The sequence below is a fragment of the Grus americana genome, chromosome 7, assembly GCF_028858705.1.
Source record: "Grus americana isolate bGruAme1 chromosome 7, bGruAme1.mat, whole genome shotgun sequence".
In the NCBI taxonomy this organism is placed as follows: Eukaryota; Metazoa; Chordata; class Aves; order Gruiformes; family Gruidae; genus Grus; species Grus americana.
The window spans coordinates 41,440,440-41,464,391 of NC_072858.1; the positions used below are offsets into that span (position 1 = coordinate 41,440,440).

Sequence of the window (23,952 nt, forward strand, 5' to 3'; positions counted from 1 at the left end):
GATACATAAGGAACTTAACCCATCATAACCAAGTAGAAACAGACATTCATAACAATGTTTAATAACAATAATAACAGTAATAATAATAATATTTTACACAGACACAAGATGTGGCTCTTTATTGCAATCCTGTTTTTGATACGAGCACCCGCGAACTCAGAAGGTGCCATGGAGGCTATAAATCCCGAGACTTCCATGAATGTTGTAAGTCAGGAGAACTTTGAATTTCCACTCTGTCTGAAAGTTTGCGGATGTTTAGCTGGGGAAGAGAGAGGGCTGGAGGGTATGTATGTGGAGAGGACTCAGGTCATGGCGCGTGCTGGTTTTGTTGAGCGGTGTGATATGACGTTGCCTCCATGCCACCATTAATGAGCACTGCTTCCTGAAGGAGTCCTCTTCCTTCCAGCAGTATTAAGGGCAATTATGAGCAGGTCAGTTAAAGAAGGGAGCAATGCCAGACTGGATTTGATCAGACATGTTCCTGGAGGGTAGAAAGCTGTGCATGGCTCCTCTCCTTCATCTGCAGCAGGTTGCTTGGGGCCATGTCCAGGTGAGTCCTGAATGTCTCTGAAGGTGGCTTTAGATCAACCCAACATGTGGGCAATAAAATTGCTGAAATTAATCTCTTCCATCAAATGTGTGACAAAGCAAGCATACAGCTATGTGTAGGCAGGATCACAGCTGGATTTCGCCAGAATGAAATTTCCCAATCAGTGGAGTTTTTGGCATAAATAAAGCTGAGGCAGAGCCTCAGCAGCCCTGCAACAAATCTTACGGGGCTTGTCCTATTGCCCTTCCAGTCAGCCCAGCTCGGCAGGTTCGATATGCCCCACCGTCTTATCTGCCCCGCATGTCGTCTCGGAGCGTGACATGGCATGTCCTGCCGCCGGTGTCAGCTGTCAGTAAATCCTTTTGCTTTCAATCTTCATTTCTGGAAGCATTTCAAATGCGTGCGCTGCTGCGTGCTGCAGAGGACCCCTGCCACCACCGGCTCCCCTCCTGCTTGCGGGTGAGAGCCCACAGCTGAGCATCTCCTCTTCCCTTGGGCATCTCACCGGGGCGGGCGTGAGATTCGGACAGAGCATCCTCAAATAAAATCAGTCCTCTGGTGATCCAGAGACACCCTGGGCAAAGCAATGTCCCAGCTGCCGTGGTGTTTCAGTTTGGCAAAGGCATCCCAGCAGATGAAGGGTGTGCTCTTCGAGGAAAATAAGCACCTCGGCTACATAAAGCTTTCTACCTTGCGTTTTCCTTTCCCCAGAGCCAGTTGATCTGCCACAGCGGGTACCCCAGCGAGGAGTATGAAGTCCTGACTCGCGATGGCTACTACGTCAGTCTGAACAGAATTCCTCATGGGAGAGAAAATCCGAGGAACACAGGTATAGCTCTATTTCACAAGGAAGCTAGGAAAAAACCAACAACAACAAAAACAAACAAAAACCCCCAAACAAACAAAACAACAACAACAAAACCCACAAAACCTGAAACAAATCCTAACATAACAAGCGGGTGAAGGGATGAACCTTACCAGGCCAGGGGAGTATTTATTTTTAAAGCAAAAAATACCAAATCCATGGCACTTCTCCAATTTACAGTCAAGGCTTTAGCAGCCAGCATAGAAAAGCATCTGTGCAGCACAGCAAACACTTTTTATGTCAAGCAGAGACTTCGTTTTAAGGCTCAGAGGGTGCAGGCATATCTTAAGAGAGTTCCTCATTTAATTTTTTCCCCATAAATTTGTGACTTTGGGGTTTGAATGATCTCAGGGATGAGCCTGTACATCTGAGCTTTCACGTGGTACTGAGCTTGTGGGGGTGAGCACCTGGGGTCTGAGAGGCTTACAAGGGACATCCGCAGCTCTCCAGCCTAAGACTACAAGGGCAACCACCACAAGACAACTACAGCGACGATTTTTTTCACCAGGAGACGTCATTAAAATGCACATTGCATGTCCTCTGGCAGTGCAAGAAAGAGGCTTTGTTGGCCTGAATTTGGGGTAAGTAGAGAAATTCTGGTTCAGTGAAATGCACTGTTTCTTTCGTATCTAGGAGCCAAACCGGTCGTGTTCCTCCAGCATGGGTTACTTGGAGAAGGCAGCCACTGGGTGGAAAATCTGGCTAACAACAGCCTTGGCTTCATACTGGCAGACTCCGGCTATGACGTCTGGCTGGGAAACAGCCGGGGGACAAGCTGGTCCCGGAGACACCAGCACCTTTCAGCTGACCAGGTTGAATTCTGGGATTTCAGGTGGGCTGAAGCAGGTTACAAAAGCATGGCAAACTTCTCTGCCCATCAAGCAGAGGTGGGTGCCTCCAAGCAGGCAAGTCAGAGCACCTAATCCCCGGGTACGGCCTCCCCCAGACCTCCCTGCGGTGTGCCTGGGGAGGATGGAGGTACCTGTGCAGACCTGCCTGCTGACGTGGTGCCAACACCTCCCCGCGCTGCTGCCTGCCTGGGGATGTCCATCCTACAGAGACAGCAGTCCTATCTTGGGGCCTCTGCGGGGACCTCCCCAGCCAAGCAAGGTGTCCACAAGTGTCATTGCCACCTCCCCTTCTCCTAGACTTTGTCCACAGAAACCTCGTCCCCAAGAATGGCTTTTTAAGCTGCTACTGCCTGCCCAGAGCTGATCTTCAGAGCAGTCCTGGATTTCTTAAGCTCATAAACATGCTTCCAGTAAGAAAAAACTAATAAAGTAGGTCTGCGTTTCACACCAAAAGGCACATGGGTAGGAACTGGTGCTCCTTCTGGGAAAGAGCACCTCTAGGAGCGGAGCTGGTGGCATAATCCTGCCAGCTCTGGGTCTGCAGAGCTGCTGAGTGCTGCACCTGAGCGCACAGTTGGCCAGGCTCTGCACAGTTTCTCTACCACTGACGATGGTTGTGGGAGAACTTAAGCCTTTTCAGGGAAGAATGAGGCCATGGCAGTTTCACCCAGCACAGGGCTCTCCTAGCTCATAGGAATTTTCTCCTGGAAAATCACCCACAGCTGTTAAGCCCTTCAGTATACGAGCAATGCAAGGCAGCCAAAATTCACAGGTAAGTTTGCTCTCCTGCTGCTACCTTATAACCAACGTGCTGCTCCTGTGTTGCAGCTTTCATGAAATGGCAATGTACGACCTCCCGGCCATGATCGACTTTGTCCTGCAGAAGACTGGGCAGAAGCAGATATATTACGTTGGCTACTCTCAGGGCTGCACGATCGGTGCGTTAGACGGGGTTGCACATCGCATTGCCTAAACCACCTTCAGAACGTTCATTTTGGTGTTTGTAGGCAGAAAGCGGAGAGGTCCCGTTTTTGTGGGCTGCTGAGCAGGCAGACCAGGTAGAAAGTCTCTTGCAGTGAGAAGTCCCACAGTGGCCACACTTTCCCTACGAGACATCTGGGAGGACCAGCATGCTCCTAGGTAGTAAGAAAGCTCCTGGTGGCCTAAGTAAGCTCTTTGCTGCCACTGCAATTCAACCTAGAAAACCGAATTGCAGAGTTTCACATCAAAACCAAAGGTGGTTTGCAAAGAGGTCACAGCTTCTGCTTTTTGATGAAATGCATTATGCTTCTTTTCACCAGCTGGGCCATCATGAGTATGAGATAACCTCTGTGATGATGACACCCTTTAGTAGTGGTTGATGGAAGATGACAGTACTGTTCCCTTCACCTGGTGAATGGGGCAGGACTTCATAGAATCACAGAATCACAGACAGGTTTGGGTTGGAAGGGACCTCAAAGATCATCTAGTTCCAACCCCCCTGCCATGGGCAGGGACACCCTCCACCAGCCCAGGTTGCCCAAAGCCCCATCCAACCTGGCCTTGAACGCTGCCAGGGAGCCAGAGGCAGCCACAGCTTCTCTGGGCACCCTGTGCCAGGGCCTCAGCACCCTCACAGGGAAGGATTTCTGCCTCACATCTCATCTCCATCTCCCCTCCTGCAGCTTCAGGCCATTCCCCTTGGCCTGTCACTCCCTGCCCTTGTCACCAGCCCCTCTCCAGCTTTCCTGGAGCCCCTGTATGGACTGGAAGGGGCTCTAAGGTCTCCCTGGAGCCTTCTCTTCTCCAGGCTGAACAACCCCAGCTCTCTCAGCCTGTCTCCATAGCAGAGGTGCTCCAGCCCTCGCATCATCTCCGTGGCCTCCTCTGGACTTGCTCCAACAGCTCCATGGCCTTCTTGTCCTGGGGACCCCCGAGCTGGATGCAGTACTCCAGGGGGGTCTCACCAGAGCAGAGCAGAGGGGCAGAATCAGCAGTAGTCATTGAAGTGGTTCATTAGCTACTTCTAACCATAGGAATAAAGGTGTTGTCTCCTTTTGGTCATCTCTAGCACTAATGTTAAGAGATCCCAGATTTCTAATCGGAGGTAACGCCAGCTAGACAGATCTGGGCAGTGGGTCCAAGCGAATCCTCGGATTAAGCACCTAAAGAAAGATTGACCAAGTCTCAGGTTGTTTTTCTGTTTTCTCAGCGTTCATTGCGTTTTCATCCATGCCAGAACTGGCTCAGAAAATCAAAATGTTTTTTGCCCTGGCTCCAGTAGTGACAATCAAGCACGCCAAAAGTCCCGTCATGAAAATGTCCTTCCTCATGGACAGGCAATTCAAGATATTTCAGGTAGGGGATTACTCCAAGCTCTCCTCCCCCAAACACACCAGTGCTAGAAAAGGGATCGTGCCCAGATGCAGTCCCCAGGGCTATCCGATGCGGCAGAAAACACTTAATTCTGACTGATTTATAAGCACAGGCATGTCACTTTGACATGTCACTGCATGGCCGCTTTGTTGAGCACATGCCTGCCTTCCTTCTGTTGAAGGTGTTGAAACTGGTCTTTCTGTGGGGGCACTTGTTGAATTCCCAGACAGACCGCCTAGAAAAGAGCAACTTTACTGTGTTGATTGTAACGACAGTGAAAAATGAATCCAGCGCTTGGGGGAGGTGGGGGGAAAGAGGAGAGCCTTGAATATTGATTTCCCTGACATGCATTCGGTCAGCATCGCCTCCTGCCATGAGCTGTACCCATCTCAGCGAGGCAAAGGGGGAGTGGGTTTGACTTTCTGTGGGCGCACATCCCCTCACCGCCCAGCTGGTGGGACAGCTCACGGGGACACCGGCTGGCGGTGGGTCGGGGGAGGCAGTCCGAGGGCTGGGCTGCAGGAAGAGAAATGCAAGCAATCAACCTTGCCCTTTGCTTCTGCAGCTTCTGCTCGGCAGAACGGACGCCTCGCTGCGGATGAGGAAGCTGTGGAGGTTTCTCCCCCAGCTGTGCAGGCACCCACTACTGCACAAGCCCTGTGCCAGCCTCCTCTTTCTGCTCGGTGGCTTCAACGAGAAGAACCTTAACATGGTGGGTGCACGCCCCAGGTGGGGCTGAGGGAGCCGGAGCCCCGGGGTGCACCGCTCGGGTGCACCCACCAGCGCCCGCTGGCTCTGCCGGACCCCCCTGCCTGCTGCTGGCCCCCTCCCTGCCAGACACCTTGCCCAGCCTGCCACGGCCACTTGCCCCCAGCGCTCACGGGCAAGCAGATGCTGCAAGAGCAACGCGTGTCCCTCTGCCAAAGCCCTCCCTCGCTGCCTCTCCTCCCTGGATAGGAAAAGTCACCCCATCTGCTGGGTGAATGTCAGTGGCCAGGTGGCACTTGGTAGCATCTCCAGGTTAGGGCTGCCTGTCACTGGGACCTCCCACCAGCACCCTGGGGTGCAGCCCACCCTACGGCAAGTCTGCAGCTGGGTGACCGCGGGTAGTCACTAAGGTCTTGAGCACAGTCCCTGCGCCCAGGGGAGATATCTCCAGGAGCTGGGGGTACCTCATCCTTCATCGCCATTCTCCTCCTGCAGCTGTCTCAGAGGAATTGATTTGTAGTGAGAATTATATTCCTGAACCTGGCCCCATTCTCTAGGCAGTGTGACTCAGCAGTGGCTGTTTTGGGAAACGCATCATCTGGCAACCGCCGTCTTCGCTCCTGTCCCTTGGAAAACAATGAATATGTTTCCTTGCAGACACGGCTGGACGTGTACACATCCCACTATCCGGATGGGACGTCTGTCAAAAACATGATACACTGGGCCCAGGTGGGTCCCCTGAAAAGCAGATGCTCCACTCCTGGGATGGTCCCTTCACTGAGAGTCTGGTGTGTCCAGGGCAGATGTGAGAGGTTGGGGGGGTCTTGGGCATTAGCAGCTCATGAGAAAGTAAAGGCAAGAAATTAGGCGTACAGAAGAGGTGCTGGATGCAGGATGAGTTGCCCTGGTCCCTCTGGGGACCAGGAGACACTGGGGGGTGCACCCTGGGCTGTGCCAGGCACAGCTGGATGCTGGGACCAGTTTGGGGCTCCCAGGGATCCCCAAAGCAGAGTGAGCCTGAGGACACCGTGGTGATGGTGGGTGGAAGCCAGGGCATGTGAGAAGAGGCTGGGGGAGCTGGGCTCGCTCAGCCGGGGACAAGGAGGCAATGGGGGATCCAAGAGACCCCCCACAGGGGTCCTGGAGATGCCAGGGCTGGGCTCTGCCAGTCTGAGCAACCTGCTGCAGCTGTGGCATTGGCCCCGCTGGAAACAGGGTCAGGCTGGAGACCCCCACCCTGGTGCCTCCTTGCAGAGCCAAGTTATAGGTAATGGGAAAGGCAAAAAAGGTCTTTTTAATCAATGCAACTATTGGGCAGGTATCTGAGCTTTCACCCCTAGCATAGAAGCAACTCTCATAATAACTGGGCTCACTGATGACCATGTACCCTGAGCCCGAAGTGTCACGGGAAGGTAAGGATGATCAGGTTGTTGAAGGAAAACTCACCAACGTGAAGTCCTCTGGCAGCATCCTGCACACACGGTACTGCTGGTGATGAGTAGGTTTTCGGGGGCACGAGCATTGCACCAGAGCAGCCAAGGAGTCGCATGCAACACCTTGGTTTGTCAACGGATAGCTGGAGGTCAAAGCATCACCCTGCTAAAAAAGGTGGCAAGCCTGGCTTTGCAGGGATGCCAGCTCCTCCTGCAAAGTCCTGTGCAAGCACCCACTCATGATGTGGTCCCTCAAGGAGGCCGGAAGATGCTGGACCCACACGGCAGCACTCGCTGGCCTCCCACCACAGATCTACCCTCTCCTCCCAGGTGATGAAATCGGGAGAATTCAAAGCCTTCGACTATGGCAGCAACAACCCAGCCGTGTACCACCAGGTAGGAGGCTGCAGCGGCAGTGCTGGCAGCCGGAGATGCCAGGGAACTGCCCTGGGTGGTGCGGGGACGGGCCGGCTCGCAGGGGTTGACCATGATGGCGGTTCCTCAGAGCCCCCCATGTCCCTCCAGGAGACACCTCCCTCCTACCGGCTGGAGGAGATGGCTGTGCCCACCGCGGTGTGGTCAGGGGGGGAGGACTGGGTGGCTGACTGGAAGGATGTCCGCCTGCTGCTGCCCCGCATTGCCCACCTCGTCACCTACGGCCACATCCCTGACTGGAACCACTGGGACTTCATGTGGGGCTTGGATGCCCCCGGGCGCCTCTACAGCAGCATCCTGGAGCTGATGGAGGGGTCCCAGTAGAGTGGCAGCTCCCCAGGGAGATGTCGGTGGCCTGGTCCCCCTCCCTCGGCCGGGACAGCCAAGGGGGGTGATGGGACATCCCCCGCTGTCCCCTCCTTCCTGCTGGCCTGAGACGCTTGTGGTGATGGTGCTTCCTGCGCATCCCTTGATTGTCGGGCTTTGTCCTCCTCCTTGCTTGAGAGCTGCTCGCGGACCAGGGGACCACGCAGACAGGGCAGCGCTGGGCTCCGCTGAGGTGTTGGGGCAGGCAGGAGACACTGGCCGGGCAGTCCTGCTGGGGCGATGGTGCAGCCGCGTCCTGGCTGCGCGAGGGGGATGCGGGGACCCTGCCGTGACCCCACGGTGGAGATGGGAGGGAGATGGGCTTGTTGGGTCTGGCCACGGGGAGGCAGGGGGGTGTCTGAGAGCAGCCCCCGATTGCTGCACAGGTGGGGATGGAGGGGATGGATGAGGCCAAACCCTTCTCAGCAGCGACAGGCGATGCAACAAGGGGTCCCAGCCCCAGATCGCAGCCCAGAGGAGTTCAGGTTGGACGCAGGGAACCCTTCCTCCCCCCAACAGGTCCCCAGGCTGGTGGAGGGTCTCCATCTCAGGGGGGTGGGTCAGGACTCAGCTGGGCCCAGCCAGGTGCTCGCCTGCATCACTCAGTCCCAGGGCTGAGTGGCCGGAGGTCCCCGGGGACGGCTGCACGGCCTAGCACCGACACGCTGGGAATGGGGAAGGCCTGCCCTCCATCCCTGGGAGCCGGCGGCCCCGAATGGCCCAGGCAGGGTCGGGTCATCGGGCACTGCCTCTCCACGAAGCTGCCACCGAGCTGGCGTGCCGTGACAGCGCGCAACCCCCCCATGGGTCCCGCCCTGCTGCTTGCTGGAAAACTGCAAGTGGGGGAAATCCCTCCGAAATAAACGCTCAGAAGGGGTGTCCAGGGGCCCGCACCTCCCACCCCCGGCTCTTCCTTCCGTGTAACCGTTTTCCTGGGCACTGCCCAGGCCGCAGGACCAAACACGCCTTGCCCGCGGTGTCGGGGTGACCCCAGCCGCAGCCGGGCACAGCGTGCTGCTCGACAGGGTGGCACGGCGGGTGCTCCTCGGGGGTCCCGGTTGGGAGCCCCCACCCCGGAACCCGAGCCCCACCTCCGCCGGGGCGGGCAGCGGCACCCCCCGGCAGCACCGGGGCTGGCACGGTCGCCGGCAAAGAACGGCCAGGCAGTCTCGGGCACGGGCAGCTTTATTCCGGGGCAGGGTCCGGGAGCCGGGCCGAAGGGCCCAACGCGGGCAGCGGGCCGGGCCACGGCACCGGGCAGCCGCGGGGCGGGACGGGGAGAGGAGGAGGAGGAGGAGGAGGAGGAGGAGGAGGAGGAGGGCGGCGGGGGTGGTCCCGGGGCTGCCCCCACGCCAGAGGGGTCCCCTGTCCCGAGCCAGCCCCTCCCAGCTGGGACCCCGGCCGGGGCCCGGGCACACGGGCTGAAGCCACGGCCCCACCGGCGGCAACGGCCCCCCCCAGCTCGCGCGCCTCTTCCCCGGCACGGGGGGCGGGGCCTGCCGGGGCGGGGCGGGGCCTGCCGGGCGGGGCGGGGCCTGCCGGGCGGGGCGGGGCCTGCCGGGCGGGGCGGGGCCTGTCGGGCGGGGCGGGGCCTGTCGGGAGAGGCGGGGCCTGCCTGGCGCCATGGAGGGCGGCGGCGGGCGGCGGGTGCTGGCGGTGGGCGCGGGGTTGGCGGGGCTGGGGGCAGCGCAGCGGCTCCGTGCCCGCGGCTGCCTCCGCCTGCTGGAGGCGGGGGCCCGCGTCGGCGGCCGCGTCTGCACCCGCCCCTTCGGTACGGGGGAGGCCCGGGGAGGGTGGGGCCGGGGGGGTGGGGGTGGGGCGGCACTGGGCGGGCGCGGGAGTGTGGCTGTTCCGGGACTGGAGCAGGGATGGGGAAGCTGCACCCGAACCCGCCCCCCCCCCCCCCCCCCCGTGGGGCCAGTCCTGAGTGGGGGAGAGACGGGGCTGGGGGTGTCCGGTCCCACAGGCGCAGTGGGACCAAACCGGGACTGGTGACGGGCAGTGCAGGGGGGACGGGGGTCCCGCTGTTCCGGGGGGCACAAGGGGTTGGGGGTCCTGCCATGCGTTCACCTTGGGGTGACCCCTCCCTCCCCTCCCCACAGCGTCGGGGCTGGTGGAAATGGGGGCACACTGGATCCACGGCCCCTCGCCAGGGAACCCCGTCTTCCGCCTGGCCACCCGCTACGGCCTGCTGGGCCCCGAGGCCGCCCAGGAAGAGAACCAGCGGGCCGAGGCGGGGGGCCACCCCCCGCTGCCCTCAGTCACCTACGGCAGCTCGGGGAGGGTGCTGAGCCCAGAGGCGGTGAGCGAAGCCCGCGACCTCTTTGACGCCCTCCTGGCCTCTGCCCGCGCTTTTCAGGGGGCTGAGGAGCTGCCGGCGCCCAGCGTGGGACAGTACCTGCGGGCGGAGATCGCCCCAAGGGTCCCCGCTTTGGGGGGGGGCCAGGAGGACGCCCGGCGGCTCCAGCTGGCCGTCCTCGCCGCCTGCCTCAAGCTGGAGTGTTGCATCAGCGGGACCCACAGCATGGACCTGGTGGCCCTGGAGCCCTTCGGGGAGTACGTCTCCCTGCCCGGCCTGGACTGCACCTTCCCGGGGTAAGCGCGGGGCTCCGGAGGGGGACATAGGAGAGCATTTTCAGGGGGGCAGCCCATCCCTAGCGGCACCTCTTCCCGCAGCGGTTACAGCAGCTTGCCCGATCGCATGCTCTCGGCTCTGCCGGAGGGCACCGTCCTGCTCAACAAGGCGGTGAGGACCATCCGGTGGAGAGGGTCTTTCCGTGAGGAAGGGGAGGAGGGCAGGGATTTCCCCGTCCGGGTGGAGTGTGAGGACGGAGATGCCTTCCTCGCCGACCACGTCATCGTCACCGTCCCGCTGGGTGAGGACACCGACACCTTCCCATGCCCTGCCTGTCCCCTCCAACCGGTCGACGTGGCTGGAGATGGGGAGATGGAGGGCAGGGACTTGCCCAAACCTCTTCCCAGCCTCCCCTCTCCCACCGGGAACCCCGGTTGGTAGAGCACGGGACTCTTAATCCGGAACCCCGGTGGGAGAGGGCAGGCTGGGAAGGAGCTCAGGGAGGGGAAAGTATCTCAGACCCCGTCTAGGAGCGTGGTGAACAGAGCTGCCCAACCTTCTACCCGATCTTCTGCCTGCAGGTTTCCTCAAGGAACGCCACCAGGACTTCTTCCAGCCTCCCCTGCCCGAGCGGAAAGCAGAGGCCATTTGCCGCCTGGGTTTCGGCACCAACAACAAGATCTTCCTGGAGTTTGAGCGGCCTTTTTGGGAACCCCAGCAGCAGCTCCTCGAAGCGGTGTGGGAGGACGAGTCGCCCCTCGAGGAACCCAGCGCCAACCTTGAGGCCAGCTGGTTCAAGAAGCTCGTTGGATTTGTGGTCCTCCAACCGCCGGAGCAGTACGTGGCCGGGAGCATCAGCAAAGGGGCGTCGCGGCTGGGGGTTTGGGCATTTTCCGGGCAATGTGAAGAACCATCGTGGTCCTGCCTGGAGCTTCAGGACCTTCTCTGGGTCTCTGGTGGTCCATGACGCAGCGGTGGTCCCTGGGCAGGGAGGGTGCGGTGCCCGCTGAGCAGCAGGAGGGCAGCAGGCAGCTCTCGACCCCATCCTTCCTCCCCAGGCACGGGCACGTCCTCTGCGGCTTCATCGCAGGCAAGGAGTCGGAGTACATGGAGACGCTAAGCGACACGGAGGTTCTCAGCACCATGACACGCGTCCTCCGCACACTGACAGGTACTGCCACCTCCTCCGCCCTCCTCATCCCAACCCCCCTGGGGAAACATGCACCAGATTTCTGGATCTCACCCAAAATCTGTGCCCGCAGGGAACCCGCACCTGCCCGCTCCCAGGAGCGTGCTCAGGTCCCGGTGGCACAGTGCTCCCTACACCCGGGGCTCCTACAGCTACGTGGCCGTCGGCAGCTCGGGGGACGACATCGATGTGCTGGCTCAGCCCCTGCCCGAGGACCCCGAGGACCCCAGGGTAACTGGGTTTGGCCCCAGGGGAGGTAGCCCGCCATGGGGGGAGCAGGACCCCCTGGGCATGGGGACAGATGGACAGGGGTGGGAACAGGACGCCCCAGGCCTCGAGGAGCACAGGGAGGTGGCATTCCCTACTCCCGCTCCTTTCAAGGGTCAACGATGCTCAGGCCACCCACCAACTCCCCTTGGCTCCTCCCGCTGAGCTCCACAGGGCTAGAGGGGAACCCCATTTCTGTAAAATCTGGGGACGCTTTCCAACTACGTTCTGGCATCCTCATGGCATGGGGTGGGTCTCTAAGGAAGGGAAGGTGCCTGCTTCTCAGTCTCTATGTGGCTACAGAGCGGGTCGTGCGTCCGCGGGGTGCCAAAGGGCAGGTGGTTTAACACGACCCAGTGTCCCTGCTGGGTTAGGGGAGGCAGCGGGCCCCAGCGCTCACCTCCCACCTCGCCGCAGCCTCTGCAGCTCCTCTTCGCCGGCGAGGCCACCCACCGCACCTTCTACTCCACCACCCACGGGGCCCTGCTGTCGGGCTGGCGAGAGGCTGAGCGGCTCAACCAGCTCTTCGAGGCACCTGGCCCCACTCCTCGGCTCTGAGGCAGGAAAATAAAACCCGTGCTTCGCAGGTCGTTGTCGGTCAGCCTCCTTTATTGAGAAACCTCCCTGCTGGAGGGACGCGGAGGCTTCTATCTCTTTCCAGGGAGAAGGATGCAGCGCTTCAGCTCGGGTCCGGTGGTGAAAAGGGGCTGCGGCGTTTAATACCAGTTGGTGCTGGCGATCATGAAGCGGGTGTCGTCCAGCGGGGCCTGCGTCGGGCCTGGCTCCGGGGTGGGCTGAGGGGCTGGGGGCGGCTGAGGGGCGGGTTGAGGACCAGGCCCCGCGGCACGGGGGGTGCCGGGCCCCGCGGGGGGCACGGAGTGCCCCCCGCGGGGCCCGGCACCCCCCGTGCCGCCGGGAACCACCGTCGAGCCTCCCGTAGGCCCCGTAGGCCGCAGCTCCGCCATGGCGCTGAGGAGACGACGGGAGCGTCGCCGGCTGAGGGGAACGCCCCGCCCACTCGCCGGGGCCACGCCCACAGGGTCGCGTCGCGCCGGATGTGACGCAGAAGAAGGCGCGCCGCCGGTATGAGAAGATGGGCGGGAGCGTTGCGGGCGGCGGTGAACGGGTTCGGGCCCGGTGGGTTCCGGGAGCGTTTCGATTTCGGCGGCCGCGATGTCGCCTCCTGGTTCCCGGGGCACATGGCGAAAGGTGAGGGGTGGGGGCGCGGCGGGCTGATTCCTTCCCCCCCCCCCCCGACACTTTCGCCGCCGCTCACCCAGCGCTGTGTTCCAGGCCTACGGCAGATGCGGGCCTCCCTGCGCCGCGCCGACTGCCTCATCGAGGTGCACGACGCTCGCATATCCTCCGGCACGGCCCTTCGACCTTCTCCCCCCCGCCCGGGTACCCCCCCGTGGCAGCAGGAGCTTGCATCCCGGGATCCAGCCACCGGTCCTGCCCTCCGCGTGCCCCAGCTGCCCCATCTCCCTCCAGGCCACCCCTTCTCCCAGTCCCATCCCAGTTTCAGCTCTGCGCCAGCCCCACCGGCTCCCCACCCCCCTCTGCCCCCAACTGCTCCGCCCGGTACCTGTTCCCATGCCAGCGCATGCTCTCCTTAGCAGCACTCACATCCCGCTGTCAGGCCGTAACCCCGTGCTACAGGAGGTGCTGGGCATTCGCCCGCACGTCCTGGTGCTGAACAAGATGGACCTGGCTGATCCTCGCCAGCAGCCGGTGAGCGCCGGGGCAGGGCTGGCCAGCCGTTTGGGGGCCCGCAGGTTGCCGCAGGCAGGTGCCAGCAACGCCTCTGCCCGTCCCCTTCAGACGGTCCTGGAGCACCTGAAGCAGCAAGGATGCTTGCACGTTGTCTTCACGGACTGCCAGCGCGACAGCAACGTCAAGAAGGTAACGGGCCAGCAGCCCTGCGCCTGGCCCCGCTCCTTGCTGGTGGCAGCCCAGGGCCGTGCACTGACCTCCCAGCCCCGTGAAGAGGCTTCAGTGCCCCACTGTCAGGAGGTGACACCGGCTGGTCCAGAGCGATCTTCATTTCCAGCTCACCCAGGGCGCCCCGTCCTCTGCTGGGGCCCCTGTTTTGCGCGTCCTCCAAGTGAGCGGCTGCCACCAGCCTTGGCGCAGAGCTGCTGTTACGGCCCTTCTCCATCTTTTCCCTGCAGATTGTTCCCCTGGTTGCCAAGCTGGTGGGCGACAGCCCGCGTTACCACAGGGCCGAGGTGAGACACGGCAGCGAGACTGCCAGCGCGCACGCGGGGAGCCAGGGTGGCCGTCTGCGGGTCGCCTCCCCCTCCGGCCGGAGCAACGAGGCAGCTCACGCACGTGCGTGTGCCAGAAGCGCCGACAAAGGCCGGGCTGCCCGTCGCTCCTGGGGTGGGTGGCCGATAACCTGCTGCTCCCTGCCTGCGTTCTCTTCTCTTCCAGAGCAATGAGTACAACATCCTGGTGATCGGCGTGCCCAACGTGGGCAAGTCGTCGCTCATCAACTCCCTGCGGAGGCTGCACCTCAAGAAGGGTATTTCTCCGGGGGGCCTGGGGAGGAGGCGCTGGTGCAGCCGCAGAGCAGGTGGCGGGGCAGAGCGTTGCTCACTTCTCTGACTGTGTCCCTCCTTTCCCCGAAGGGAAAGCCACCGCGGTTGGTGGCGAGCCAGGCGTCACCAAGGCGGTGCTGACCAAAATCCAGGTACTTTCCCTGCAGTGCGGCCGGCCGGGTGGGTGCTGGGCTCTGCCGCCCTGCGTCCTCTTGCGGGAGCTCCAGAAAACCTCGAGGCACGCAGAGCTCATCTCAGAGGGTTGCTTGGGTCCCCTTTCCAGCAAGACCTCAAAGAAAGCTCAACGCCTCGCTCGTTAGCCGTGTCGGTGTCTGCGCTGCTAATTACCGAGCTGCGCGTCCTTACCGGCCCCGCCTCCCCCTGCCCCAGGTCTGCGAGCAGCCCCTGATGTACCTGGTGGACACGCCTGGCGTGCTGCCCCCGAAGCTGGGGGATGTGGAGACGGGCATGAAGCTGGCGCTCTGCGGTGAGGGGGAGGCTGCGCCAGGGGGGGAACTCCCTAAACATGGCTCTGACCCCCGGCTGGGCCCCGTACCCCAGAGTCTGCTGCTCGCGGCCCCCCAGCCTGGCGCACGGGGGGCATGCGGAGGGCAGGGGCAGGGCTGGGGGCAGCGGGGGCTGGACCCTTTTTTTCCAGGAGCCATCCGTGACCACCTGGTGGGCGAGGACATCATGGCCGACTACCTCCTGTACGCCCTGAACAAGCGGCAGCAGTTCAGGTGAGCCGGCAGGGAAACTGGTGACAGCCCCGGGCTGCGTCCGCTGCCTGTGGCACCGAGCTGGGGGCGGAGGAGGAGCCATCCCTGGGGTGCTGGGGGGCAGACACCATGCCGGCAGGGCATCAGCTGCCTCCCCCGGCAGGTACGTGCAGCGCTACGGGCTGGCCGAGGCCTGCGATGACATCGAGCCCGTGCTGAGGCACGTGGCCCTCGCCCAGGGCAGGACGCAGAAGGTGAAGGTGCTGACAGGGACAGGTGAGTGCTGGGGGGGGTCTCTGCTGCCCGGGGCACAGTGGCCAGGCTTTGGGGTGTCCTGGGGTGTCCACAGGCCCCCTGACGCCTCCTCTTGCCCCCGCTGCCCTTGTCTCTAGGGAATGTCAACGTGACGATGCTCAACTACCCGGCCGCTGCCTACGAGTTCCTGCGGGATTTCCGGGCGGGATGCCTGGGCAGGGTGACGCTGGACTGAGACCTGTCGGGGGGGGGGGGGGAAGAGGCACCACCTGGGTGGGGAACGAGGGCCTGGCTCCCCCCTGGGGACACCCCGCCGCCCCCCCGGGGCTGGCCCACCCTGCCGCAGAGCTCTGGTGTGCAATTAAAGCGGCTCTGACGGGGCAACCCCTGGTTTTGGAGCCTGGGCTGCTGCAAGGGGTGTGGGGGGGTACAGGATCCCCTGCTCTGGGGGGGGGGGGGTACAGCACCCACCTGGGAGGGCCTGGGACAGAGCCCCACTGTGGTCACCTCCGTCCTGAAATAAAGCCCGCGGGGGCGTGCTGCGGGGCGGTGGCTGTCCCGGGGTCCCCAGCCCTGCATCCTGCTTGCCGCCCAGCTTTATTGCTGCCGAGACCCGCGGGGTTCAGCACGGGGGGGTGTGAGGTGCCTTCCTGCGGGGTCCTGCCCCGGTGGCAGCGGGTACCCGGGCGGGGGGGCTCGGCCCCGGTGGCGGCCGGTCGGTGCTCACGGCTCCGGTAGCCGCGCTGGGCGCGGTCGGTTCCCCCCGAAACCGTCAGTGGCGGAGGACGGCGGCCAGGGGACAGAGCCAGGAAACGGCCCAGCCCGGCGGGTCCCGGGCCGGTGCGGCCGAGGTCCAGTTGCCGTCACGGTACTCGACGCCATCGCCCCCCTCCAGCTCGCCGGTCAGCCGGGCCCGGCGCAGGGCGGCCCCCGCCGCCGCTCCCGCCGCCGCCGCCCCCGCCACCCGCAGAGCCGCCCCGGCCGAGCCGTAGCGGGGCGCCGCCGCCTTCGCCCGGCCGCGGGCGGCCCCACGGGCCCCACCGCGAGCGGCCCCGCGGGCCCCGCCGCGCCCGCCCTTGCCGGCCACCGGCTCGCAGAAGGCGGCGGCCAGCAGCACCAGCGCCCAGCACGCCGCCGCGCTCCGCCGCATCCCGCCGCACCTGGGCACGGGGAGAGGCGCGGCGCTCAGACGCCGCCCGCGGCACCGCACACGCGTGGACGCGGCGTCACGCGGGAGTCGGGGCTGCGCACACGCACGCGTCGCTCGTGCGGGCGGCCCGTGCGTTGCATAAACGCGCCCTACTCCCCCCCGCCCCCACGCCCCTCGCGTGGATGAGGCGCGCTCTTGCACGCGCACCCCAGTGCACCCGGCGCTTGCACGCGCACGCACAAGTGGCGCGCGGCTGTGCGCTCACGCACGCGCCCGCACCCGGGCAGCGACTCCCAAGCACGGCTTGCACGCGCGTGTGCACGCTCGCGCACGGCCGCACACGCAGACACACGCAGGCTCACGCGCGAGGCTCACAGACGCGCTTGCGTGGCTTGCGCGCAGGCACGCGCACCGCTGTGCTGATCGCAGTCGCCCGTGGGTGCGTGCACGCTGCTCACGCGCCCTCAGGCACGGCCCGCGGGCCCGCCCCTGCACACGCCGCCCCTGCACACACACAGTTTGCACGCCCCCCCTCCCGCAGCAGCACGCACGCGTGCACACGCGCGGCCGCGGCGCACATTCACACCCGCCCCCTCCCGGCACCGCCGCCCCCGCCCGTGGGGCTCACCGGGCCCGGGGCTGCCGCTGGCTCCCTGCGCTCTGCTCCTCCCCGGCCGCGCTCCCGCCGCCGCGCTCGCGCTCCCGCTCCCGCCGCCGGCGCCCCCCACCCCCATCCCCCCCTCACCCCCACCCCACGCGCGGGGGCGCGCGCTCGGGGCTGCGCGGCGGCGGGGGGGGAGCGGGGCACGGCGCCCACGCGGGGCGGCCCGCGGCGGTGCGTGCAGCTGAGGGAGGCGGCGGGGGGAGCACCCCGTGCCCCGCGGTCACACCCCACGGCGCCTCTAAACACACACACGCGCGCACACACACACCCCGATTCCGGCCCCACTCGTGTCCCGCCGCGCGGGGGCGAGGGCAGCACGGCAGGACCGGCGCGCCCCGGGCAGCCGCGGCCCGGGCAGGGGGTGCAGGGCCAGGGGGTGCGGCGCCCGGCGGCCCCCGGTGGCCCCTTGTCCGCGGCCCCGGCACCGGGGGGGCGGGGGGGGAGCCCCGCGGGAGCGGCCCGGCCCGGCAGCGCGCCAGAGGCGGGGCGCGGCGGCACGGCCTCAGCCAATGGGGAAGGCGAGCTGTGGGGCGGGGCCGTCTCGTCCAATAGGCGCGGGGAGGGGGCGGGGCGTCCGCGGGCGGCGGGGCGGGGCGGGGCCGCTCCGCCGCTCTCCGCCATGGCCGCCTCGCTGCGCGCGCTCCTCCGCCCCGCCGCCGCCGCCGCCGCGCGCCGCCATGCGCTCGTCCCGCCGCCGCCCCGCCCCCTCCTCGGGGCGCGGGCCTGCAGCGCCGGTGAGCGGGGCACCGGGGCGGGCGGGGGGGGAGCGGCCGGGAACGGGCACCCGGCAACCGGGCTTGGCCCCGCGCACCGGGCCGCCGACAGCGGGCACCGGGTTCCTGCGCCACGTACGCGCTGCGCACCGCGCACCGGGATCCCAGCACCGCGCACCGGGGTCCCAGCAGCGTGCGCTGGGGCTCAGCACCACGTACGGTCCCAGCACCGTGCACGGGGTCCCCGAACCGTGCACCGGGGCCCGGCACCGGGCGGTCACTGGGCTGCAGCTGCCCCGGTCAGGATCGCTCCGGCAGCTCCCCGCGAGCCCCGGTCCCGCGCCCCCGGGGGTGACGTCCCGCCGGCTGCCGGTGACCGCTGGCACGGGCCCGCCGCCCTGAAGGTCGCCTTAAAATAGCGCGGGGGGGGCGGGCGTCTGACCCGGTTGCCGGCGGCCGGTTGCCTAACGGGGCGGTGCGGGGGGCGGCGGGCAGGGGCCCCGTTCCAGTACCTGGCGGTGCAGAAGACGGGGGCGCGGCAGAGCGTGGGCCTGATCCAGCTGAACCGGCCGCAGGCGCTCAACGCCCTCTGCGAGGGGCTGATGCAGGAGCTGCGGCGGGCACTGGAGGCCCTGGAGAGCGACCCGGAGGTGGGGGCCATCGTCATCACCGGCAGCCAGAAAGCCTTCGCAGGTAGGGCAGGGTGCTCCCCGCCCCAAAGGTTTTTGGGGCGGAGGGGGGGTGGGGAGCGGGACGGCGTCCCACCGCGTTTCCCTTTGCAGCTGGCGCGGATATCAAGGAGATGCAGAATAAAACCTTCCAGGAGTGCTACAGCGGCGGCTTCCTCGCCGGCTGGGACAAGGTCTCCACCGTCCGCAAACCCATCATCGCCGCCGTCAACGGCTACGCCGTGAGTGTCGTGTGTGTGTGTCCCCCGCCCCGGTTCAGCCCCGGCACCCCCTGACCCCTCTGTTCCCCCCCCGTCCCAGCTGGGTGGCGGGTGTGAGCTGGCCATGATGTGCGACATCATTTACGCCGGGGAGAAGGCGCAGTTCGGGCAACCCGAAATCCTGCTGGGGACCATCCCAGGTGAGCGGGGGTGCGCGCCAAGCGGGGCCCATCCCGGCTGGAGCGGGGACGCCCGGGTGTCCCTCTCTGGACCTTTCCCTTCCCCAAACGCCTCCAGGCGCCGGAGGGACGCAGAGGTTGACCAGAGCGGTGGGGAAGTCTCTGGCGATGGAGATGGTCCTCACTGGGGACCGGATTTCAGCGGCGGAGGCGAAGGAGGCAGGTAGGGGCACGGGCCAGCCCTGGCACTGTGGGGGTCCAGTGGGGAGCCGTCCCCCCCACCCCCCCACCGTCCATCCTAGGCCTGGTCAGCAAGGTCTTTCCTGCGGAGAAGCTGCTGGATGCGGCCATCAGCTGTGCTGAGAAGATCGCCAGCAACTCCAAGCTGGTGGCCGCCATGGCGAAGGAGTCAGTCAATGCTGGTAGGGGCTGGGGGGCCAACGGGGAACCCCCCTGCGAGGGGCACGGAGTCGGGCAGCAGGGTCTCCCCAACTTCTCCCTTGCTCTCAGCCTTCGAGACAACACTGGCGGAGGGGAACAGGACGGAGAAGCGGCTTTTTTACGCCACCTTTGCCACTGTGAGTAGGGAAGTTGGCTCCATTTGGGTGGAGGGGGATAGTGGGGCTGCCGTAGCCCCCCCCCCCCCCAACCTCACCGCTCCTTGCAGGGCGACCGCAAGGAGGGGATGACGGCGTTCGTGGAGAAGCGCAAGGCGAACTTCACCGACAGCTAAGGCCGGGGTGGCGCGGGTCCCTGCGGCCGCCTTCTGCCCATCAGCCCCCCCTGCATTGCCCCGTGGAGGGGCGCAGGACCCGGCAGCGAGCGGTTCTTGCCTGCGGTGAGACAGCCAGCAGCAGGGACCACCTTTGCCGTCACTATTAAAAGGTTTTCCTGGTGCTGCCGGGAGATGGGGCGTCCTTGCTGCGGGGTCCCCCCCTGAGCTGGGAAATGCTGGGGCTCACTTCACTGAGAACCCCCCTGCTCCATCGCACCGCTCTGGGACGCGGAGCTGGGCAGGAGCAGCCTCATGGAGCAGTAGATCCGTGTGTCCCCTGGATCACCGGATCCCCCGGATGCCTGCGGCATCTTCTTGGGCACAATGCCGATGTGCTGAGTTTGCCTGGCCTCAGCCCCGCCTGGGCTGAACTGAGGCCGGGGGGGGCTGTGCTGTGTCCCCCACCCCGAGGCATCATTCTCACCCTGCCTGGGGTCTCGGGGCAAGCCCGAGGAGGGGGATCCTCCCAGATTTGGGGGTTGACCTACCCATAGCAGTAGGTTTCTGGCAGCAATGAGGACCCCACCAGGCTGCGGAGGTGGGGAACGGGTTTATTGGGGGGGGGGCTCATGGGTGGGTAGGGAGGGACAAGTCCCCTCAGGAAGTCCCAGGGCAGCCCCCACCCCTCACTTGGCAGCCTGGGCACATCTCCGCTCAGCTGTGGTGGAGATGGTCGCGGTCCTCCTCCGGGCCGCTCTGCACTTCCAGGGACAGCATCCGGGGTGGCCCACGGGCATCGGCCTCCCTGGCATCATCCTGGGGGTGGTGGAGGTGGTCACGATCCTCCTCCGGTCCCACCTGGGCTTGGTGGGGGCCGCGTGGAGCCCAGGCGCCACCAGAGAAGACCGGTTCCACCTCTTTGGAGATCTCGCCCTCCTCCGGCAGCTCTGTGGCTGGTACGCCCTGGGTGCTGGAAGAGGGGAGCAAAATCAGCGAGCAGAGTTTGCGGTTCCTCTCAGTTACTCAGGGTTGCCCCAGGGGAATCCCACCCCTCAGGGTGCCGGGACCTGGGGGAGACACCTTCCCCCCCCCCAGGAGGGTGCAATTAGTAACTGGGGAGCAAACAGGCTAATTTAGCCACTTATCCCGGGAACAGGCTGGATGGGTCCGGAACATCAGCGTCGCAGCAGCCACAGCTCCCCGCTGCCGCCAGCAAAGGGAAACCAGCCAGGGCTCAATGCTCGGAGAGTTTGGCTGATTTGGGGGGAAGGCGGAGCTGGCAGCCCCTTAATTTTTGGGGGGACGCAAAGCAACAAGGGAAACTTATTCCCCCCTGAAATGCTTTACATTTTAGGGTGTTGCTTTGTCGGTTTTTACAAGCCAGATGCGGGTGCCCGAAGGTGCGGGGAGCGTGGCCACCTCTTACATTTCCTTGGCCAAATCCATCTCTGCGGCTGGGTCGTTCTCCCTGGCGTTGCTCAGAGCCTGCGGGGAGAGAGGGGAGCGCCGGGGTGGGGTGGCATGGATCACCAGTGGGTCCTCCCTGCGCCCATTCGTCAAGCGGGGCAGCAGGAGGGCAAGGCAGAGGGTGGGGGCTCACCTGGGTGCCCCTGGGTGCAGGCAGGAGGAGGGCAGCGCCCAGCAGGACGGCGATGCCGCAGAGCCGTGCCGGCACCATGCTGGCAGAGAGATGGCAGAGGAGCCGCGTCGGCAGGAGCTGTATTGGTTGATGCCTGCCTGCACCCTGCGCTCACGGTGTCTGCCTGCGTCTGCCTTTATCCGGAGCCCATCCCTGCGCCCGCAGCTCCCGCCCGCCTCTGCCTGCGCCCACGGTGCCTGCCCGCATCCTGCCCCCGCAGCTCCGGCCTGTGCCCACAGCCCCTTCCTGACCCCCAGCACCCACCCCTGCCCACGCTCCTGCCCCCCGTGCTCCCGGCGCTGCCCACTGGGGCCAGGCAGGGACGTACCGCTCCATGGCCGCCTTCCACAGGGCCGCCTGGCCCTTGCCCCGCACTTTGCCCATGGGCGGGGGTGGCCGCTCCCAGGGCCGCCCGTCCCACGCAGCGCCGGGCGGTGCCGGGTCGTGCTGCTGGTGCTGCTCAGGGAAAACGGGGCGTGGGATTGACCCCCCCCATGCTCCCAGACACGTGCAACCCTGATGCACCAGGGCACGCGGTCGTCCCCCCCCCGTGCACCCAGATGTTTGCATCCCCCGTGCACCAGGGTGCGTGCAAGCCCCGTGCACCCAGGGACGCACATCCTTCATGCACTGGGGCGCGTGCAAGCTCCATGCACCAAGGCATGTGCGTCTCCCCACACGCCGTGGCTCGTGCATCCCCATGTCTGACAGCAAAGCAAACAAGCAGCCACGTTTCTGATCTCTGAATAAACGAAGGGCGACTAGATGCCCTCCGCAAGCGGTGAGCAGGAGCAGGGACCCGCTAAGAGCCCCAGCGCTGACGTTCAGCGTTGCTGCATTACACAAACAAGGCTTATCGGCGCACAACCGGGGCCTTGCAAGCAGGTGGGTGTCAGAAGGGAGGAAGATGGACTCCGGGCAGCCTTAGTTCATGGGGTGCTTTGGGTGGGAAGAGACCTTCCAAGATCATCCAGTCCAACCCCCTGCCATGGGCGGGGACATCTTGCACGAGACCAGGCGGAAAAGCCCTGTCCAACCTGGCCTTGACGCATAGAAAAGCCCAAGTTTTCTAATCAGAAGCTGAAGAGCCGGATTTGCCCTCTGAAATCAAACTGTGATGGGGTGGTGGCTGCGGCCACACGCCTGGGCTGAAGCCCTCTCCAAGGAGATGGATTGCCCCAAGGCCCCAGGGAGGGGCGGAGGAGGTGGCCCAGGCTGAAGAGGCAAGCAATGGCAAGGGATGCCCGCTCTGGGCCGGTACAGGCAGACGTCTCCCGTGAGGCTGTCAGGGCACAAGCGTTTGCCTGCCAATGACGAAGCCAAATAAAGCCAGCACAAGGAGAAGCGCCTCATCCAGAGCCATGGCCACCCCCGCTCTGCTGCCAGCTCTGGGACTTCTCTGACGCTCCAGGCAGCTCAAACCTCTCCTGCGGCCTCCCAGCAGCTCGGTGACGTTACTGCGGTATCTGGAAGTTCTCATGGTTGCATCCCAAAGCTCAGAAAACCCTTGTGACCCCAAAACGGGTGCTGCAGGGTGGGCAGGCCTCTGTCCTCCTGCTGACAGACAATCTCCGGGGTGAAGGGGGGAATGCATTTCTGATCCTGCACCCCAAAACCCCAGCAGCTTCTGCACGGTCTTAGGAGATGTCCCAGCAAGGTGGTGGCCTCTGGCATGGAGCTGCTCCCTCTTGCTCTGTGGGGGTGCTGCAGGGCAGAACCTCTTTTGACTTCCCTGCTGGTGCAGGGGCCGATGACTTGCTCCAGCCTTGGCGCTGAGTGCCCCCCCGGGGGGGGGGGGGGTTGCAGCCCTTCCCCTTGCTTCTGTCCCACGCCCAGCATGACGGGACCCAACTCCAGCGCGCGGGCGCCTTCATCTCGCCTACAACAGAAGGAAAATGGGAGATTTGGGGCTTTCAGTCTCCAAACCATTTGCCAATGCATTGCTTTCCCTAGGAGATAAGCTTGCGGGTGGTGGGGGGGGGTGAGTCCAAACCCTCTGCCCCTCCACCCCCCCCAGTTACACCCCGTTTCACCTAGGGGCCCCTGCTTTCACGGGGGCCGGGTGAAGGCAAGCTCCCGGCAGCAGCTCTGCCACCCAGGTGCTGGAGGACCCGAGCGGTGCTTTGTTCACGGATGCGCACAACGGAGAAGCCGGGGCCACGCTGAATGCGTTATAAAAATTCCCTGTCCTGGCTCTATCCATTTTATACTCTGAAAGTGTATTAATTTTGTTAATGTAGATATTAATTCACATCATACACTGTAACATGATGCAGGAATGGAGTTTTACTGGAGACTCCGGTATTATTTTTCACACTTTAGTAAAGCAAACTGAAGGCCAGCCCAGCTTGCACACTTCCTCCCTGGCCGCGGGGTGGTGGGGTGCTCTGCGCTCCAAGGAGCGAGCACGGGGTGCCCGGGGAAGAGGTGCGCACGCTTGTGCACTCTGCGCGTGCAGCTGTTCTCTGCGCGCACGCACGCGCTCGAGCTGCGCCCTTGTCTGTGCCCGCAAGCACGTGCTTTGTCGCACACATCTGCACGTCGTATGCGCGCTGTACGCGTGCCCAACACGTGTGCGTGCACGTGCCATCTACGTCGCACATCTGTATGGGCACGCGCACGCATTTGCTGTATGTACACATGCCTGTGGGCCCCGCGCTTGCACGCATCCGTGTGCAGGCGTGTGCCGCGCTTTTCTATGCGTTTGCTGTGCCTGTGTTGTGTGCCCCGTGTTTGCACACGCCCGTGGGTGTGCGCGTGCAGCACGTGCAGGTATATGCCGTACATACGTATCATGCTCGTGAGCATCTTGGGCCATGCAAACGTGTGCATGTGCCCTCTGCGCGTGTGTGCGCGTGCGTGCGCACACACCTGCTCTGCATGCTTGTACATGCG

At 64.3% G+C, this 23,952-nt stretch overlaps 5 protein-coding genes across 12 annotated transcripts; 4 read left to right on the forward strand and 1 right to left on the reverse strand.

The window, feature by feature from the left end:
* Positions 1 to 108: 108 nt before the first annotated feature.
* Positions 109 to 7,598, forward strand: LOC129209014 (lysosomal acid lipase/cholesteryl ester hydrolase-like). Its single transcript, XM_054832694.1, has 9 exons — positions 109 to 204; positions 1,262 to 1,379; positions 2,049 to 2,247; positions 3,095 to 3,204; positions 4,458 to 4,566; positions 5,159 to 5,333; positions 5,987 to 6,058; positions 7,093 to 7,158; positions 7,288 to 7,598. Exons 1-9 carry the CDS (start codon positions 109 to 111, stop codon positions 7,519 to 7,521), a joined length of 1,179 nt encoding a protein of 392 aa, XP_054688669.1. The 3' UTR covers positions 7,522 to 7,598.
* Positions 7,599 to 8,851: 1,253 nt separating this feature from the next.
* Positions 8,852 to 12,446, forward strand: PAOX (polyamine oxidase). Its single transcript, XM_054832660.1, has 7 exons — positions 8,852 to 9,334; positions 9,666 to 10,158; positions 10,240 to 10,439; positions 10,720 to 10,975; positions 11,197 to 11,309; positions 11,401 to 11,558; positions 12,012 to 12,446. The coding sequence occupies exons 1-7, from the start codon at positions 9,187 to 9,189 to the stop codon at positions 12,150 to 12,152; spliced, it is 1,509 nt and encodes a 502-aa protein (XP_054688635.1). The 5' UTR covers positions 8,852 to 9,186; the 3' UTR covers positions 12,153 to 12,446.
* Positions 12,447 to 12,664: 218 nt separating this feature from the next.
* On the forward strand, positions 12,665 to 15,558 carry MTG1 (mitochondrial ribosome associated GTPase 1). 7 transcript variants are annotated; one of them, XM_054832649.1, is made up of 11 exons: positions 12,671 to 12,803; positions 12,888 to 12,952; positions 13,221 to 13,325; positions 13,416 to 13,496; positions 13,766 to 13,822; positions 14,028 to 14,118; positions 14,225 to 14,286; positions 14,525 to 14,621; positions 14,793 to 14,874; positions 15,017 to 15,129; positions 15,246 to 15,554. In XM_054832649.1, the coding sequence occupies exons 1-11, from the start codon at positions 12,680 to 12,682 to the stop codon at positions 15,341 to 15,343; spliced, it is 975 nt and encodes a 324-aa protein (XP_054688624.1). In that variant the 5' UTR covers positions 12,671 to 12,679; the 3' UTR covers positions 15,344 to 15,554. The 7 variants fall into 7 exon arrangements, with proteins under 7 accessions (XP_054688622.1, XP_054688620.1, XP_054688618.1 ...); XM_054832647.1 differs by having other exon boundaries at positions 12,665 to 12,803; positions 12,888 to 13,325; positions 15,246 to 15,556; XM_054832648.1 differs by having other exon boundaries at positions 12,888 to 12,951; positions 13,220 to 13,325; positions 14,525 to 14,874; positions 15,246 to 15,553.
* A 1,938-nt stretch (positions 15,559 to 17,496) lies between these two features.
* On the forward strand, positions 17,497 to 19,609 carry ECHS1 (enoyl-CoA hydratase, short chain 1). 2 transcript variants are annotated; one of them, XM_054832153.1, is made up of 8 exons: positions 17,497 to 17,656; positions 18,131 to 18,328; positions 18,418 to 18,545; positions 18,625 to 18,724; positions 18,822 to 18,926; positions 19,006 to 19,125; positions 19,214 to 19,281; positions 19,371 to 19,609. In XM_054832153.1, exons 1-8 carry the CDS (start codon positions 17,542 to 17,544, stop codon positions 19,434 to 19,436), a joined length of 900 nt encoding a protein of 299 aa, XP_054688128.1. In that variant the 5' UTR covers positions 17,497 to 17,541; the 3' UTR covers positions 19,437 to 19,609. The 2 variants fall into 2 exon arrangements, with proteins under 2 accessions (XP_054688128.1, XP_054688129.1); XM_054832154.1 differs by having other exon boundaries at positions 17,509 to 17,656; positions 18,211 to 18,328.
* A 383-nt stretch (positions 19,610 to 19,992) lies between these two features.
* LOC129208810 (uncharacterized) lies at positions 19,993 to 21,652 on the reverse strand. The gene is made up of 4 exons (XM_054832156.1): positions 21,386 to 21,652; positions 21,019 to 21,097; positions 20,845 to 20,903; positions 19,993 to 20,388 (listed from the first exon to the last, which is right to left on the reverse strand). Exons 1-4 carry the CDS (start codon positions 21,625 to 21,627, stop codon positions 20,133 to 20,135), a joined length of 636 nt encoding a protein of 211 aa, XP_054688131.1. The 5' UTR covers positions 21,628 to 21,652; the 3' UTR covers positions 19,993 to 20,132.
* Positions 21,653 to 23,952: the final 2,300 nt, after the last annotated feature.

Coding starts and splice junctions, on each gene's coding strand:
- LOC129209014 (XM_054832694.1), top strand. CDS start 109: ATGTGGCTCTTTATTGCAATCCTGTTTTTGATACGAGCACCCGCGAAC. Junction 5,334..5,986: donor ACGAGAAGAACCTTAACATG/GTGGGTGCACGC, acceptor GTTTCCTTGCAG/ACACGGCTGGACGTGTACAC. Junction 6,059..7,092: donor ACATGATACACTGGGCCCAG/GTGGGTCCCCTG, acceptor CTCTCCTCCCAG/GTGATGAAATCGGGAGAATT.
- PAOX (XM_054832660.1), top strand. CDS start 9,187: ATGGAGGGCGGCGGCGGGCGGCGGGTGCTGGCGGTGGGCGCGGGGTTG. Junction 9,335..9,665: donor CGTCTGCACCCGCCCCTTCG/GTACGGGGGAGG, acceptor CCCTCCCCACAG/CGTCGGGGCTGGTGGAAATG. Junction 11,559..12,011: donor AGGACCCCGAGGACCCCAGG/GTAACTGGGTTT, acceptor ACCTCGCCGCAG/CCTCTGCAGCTCCTCTTCGC.
- MTG1 (XM_054832642.1), top strand. CDS start 12,768: ATGTCGCCTCCTGGTTCCCGGGGCACATGGCGAAAG. Junction 12,804..12,887: donor CCCGGGGCACATGGCGAAAG/GTGAGGGGTGGG, acceptor GCTGTGTTCCAG/GCCTACGGCAGATGCGGGCC. Junction 13,497..13,765: donor GCGACAGCAACGTCAAGAAG/GTAACGGGCCAG, acceptor TTTTCCCTGCAG/ATTGTTCCCCTGGTTGCCAA.
- ECHS1 (XM_054832153.1), top strand. CDS start 17,542: ATGGCCGCCTCGCTGCGCGCGCTCCTCCGCCCCGCCGCCGCCGCCGCC. Junction 18,546..18,624: donor CCGCCGTCAACGGCTACGCC/GTGAGTGTCGTG, acceptor CCCCCGTCCCAG/CTGGGTGGCGGGTGTGAGCT. Junction 19,282..19,370: donor TTTACGCCACCTTTGCCACT/GTGAGTAGGGAA, acceptor CGCTCCTTGCAG/GGCGACCGCAAGGAGGGGAT.
- LOC129208810 (XM_054832156.1), bottom strand. CDS start 21,627: ATGCAAACATCTGGGTGCACGGGGGGGGGACGACCGCGTGCCCTGGTG. Junction 21,098..21,385: donor TGGAAGGCGGCCATGGAGCG/GTACGTCCCTGC, acceptor TCTCTCTGCCAG/CATGGTGCCGGCACGGCTCT. Junction 20,389..20,844: donor ATGGATTTGGCCAAGGAAAT/GTAAGAGGTGGC, acceptor CCCCTCTTCCAG/CACCCAGGGCGTACCAGCCA.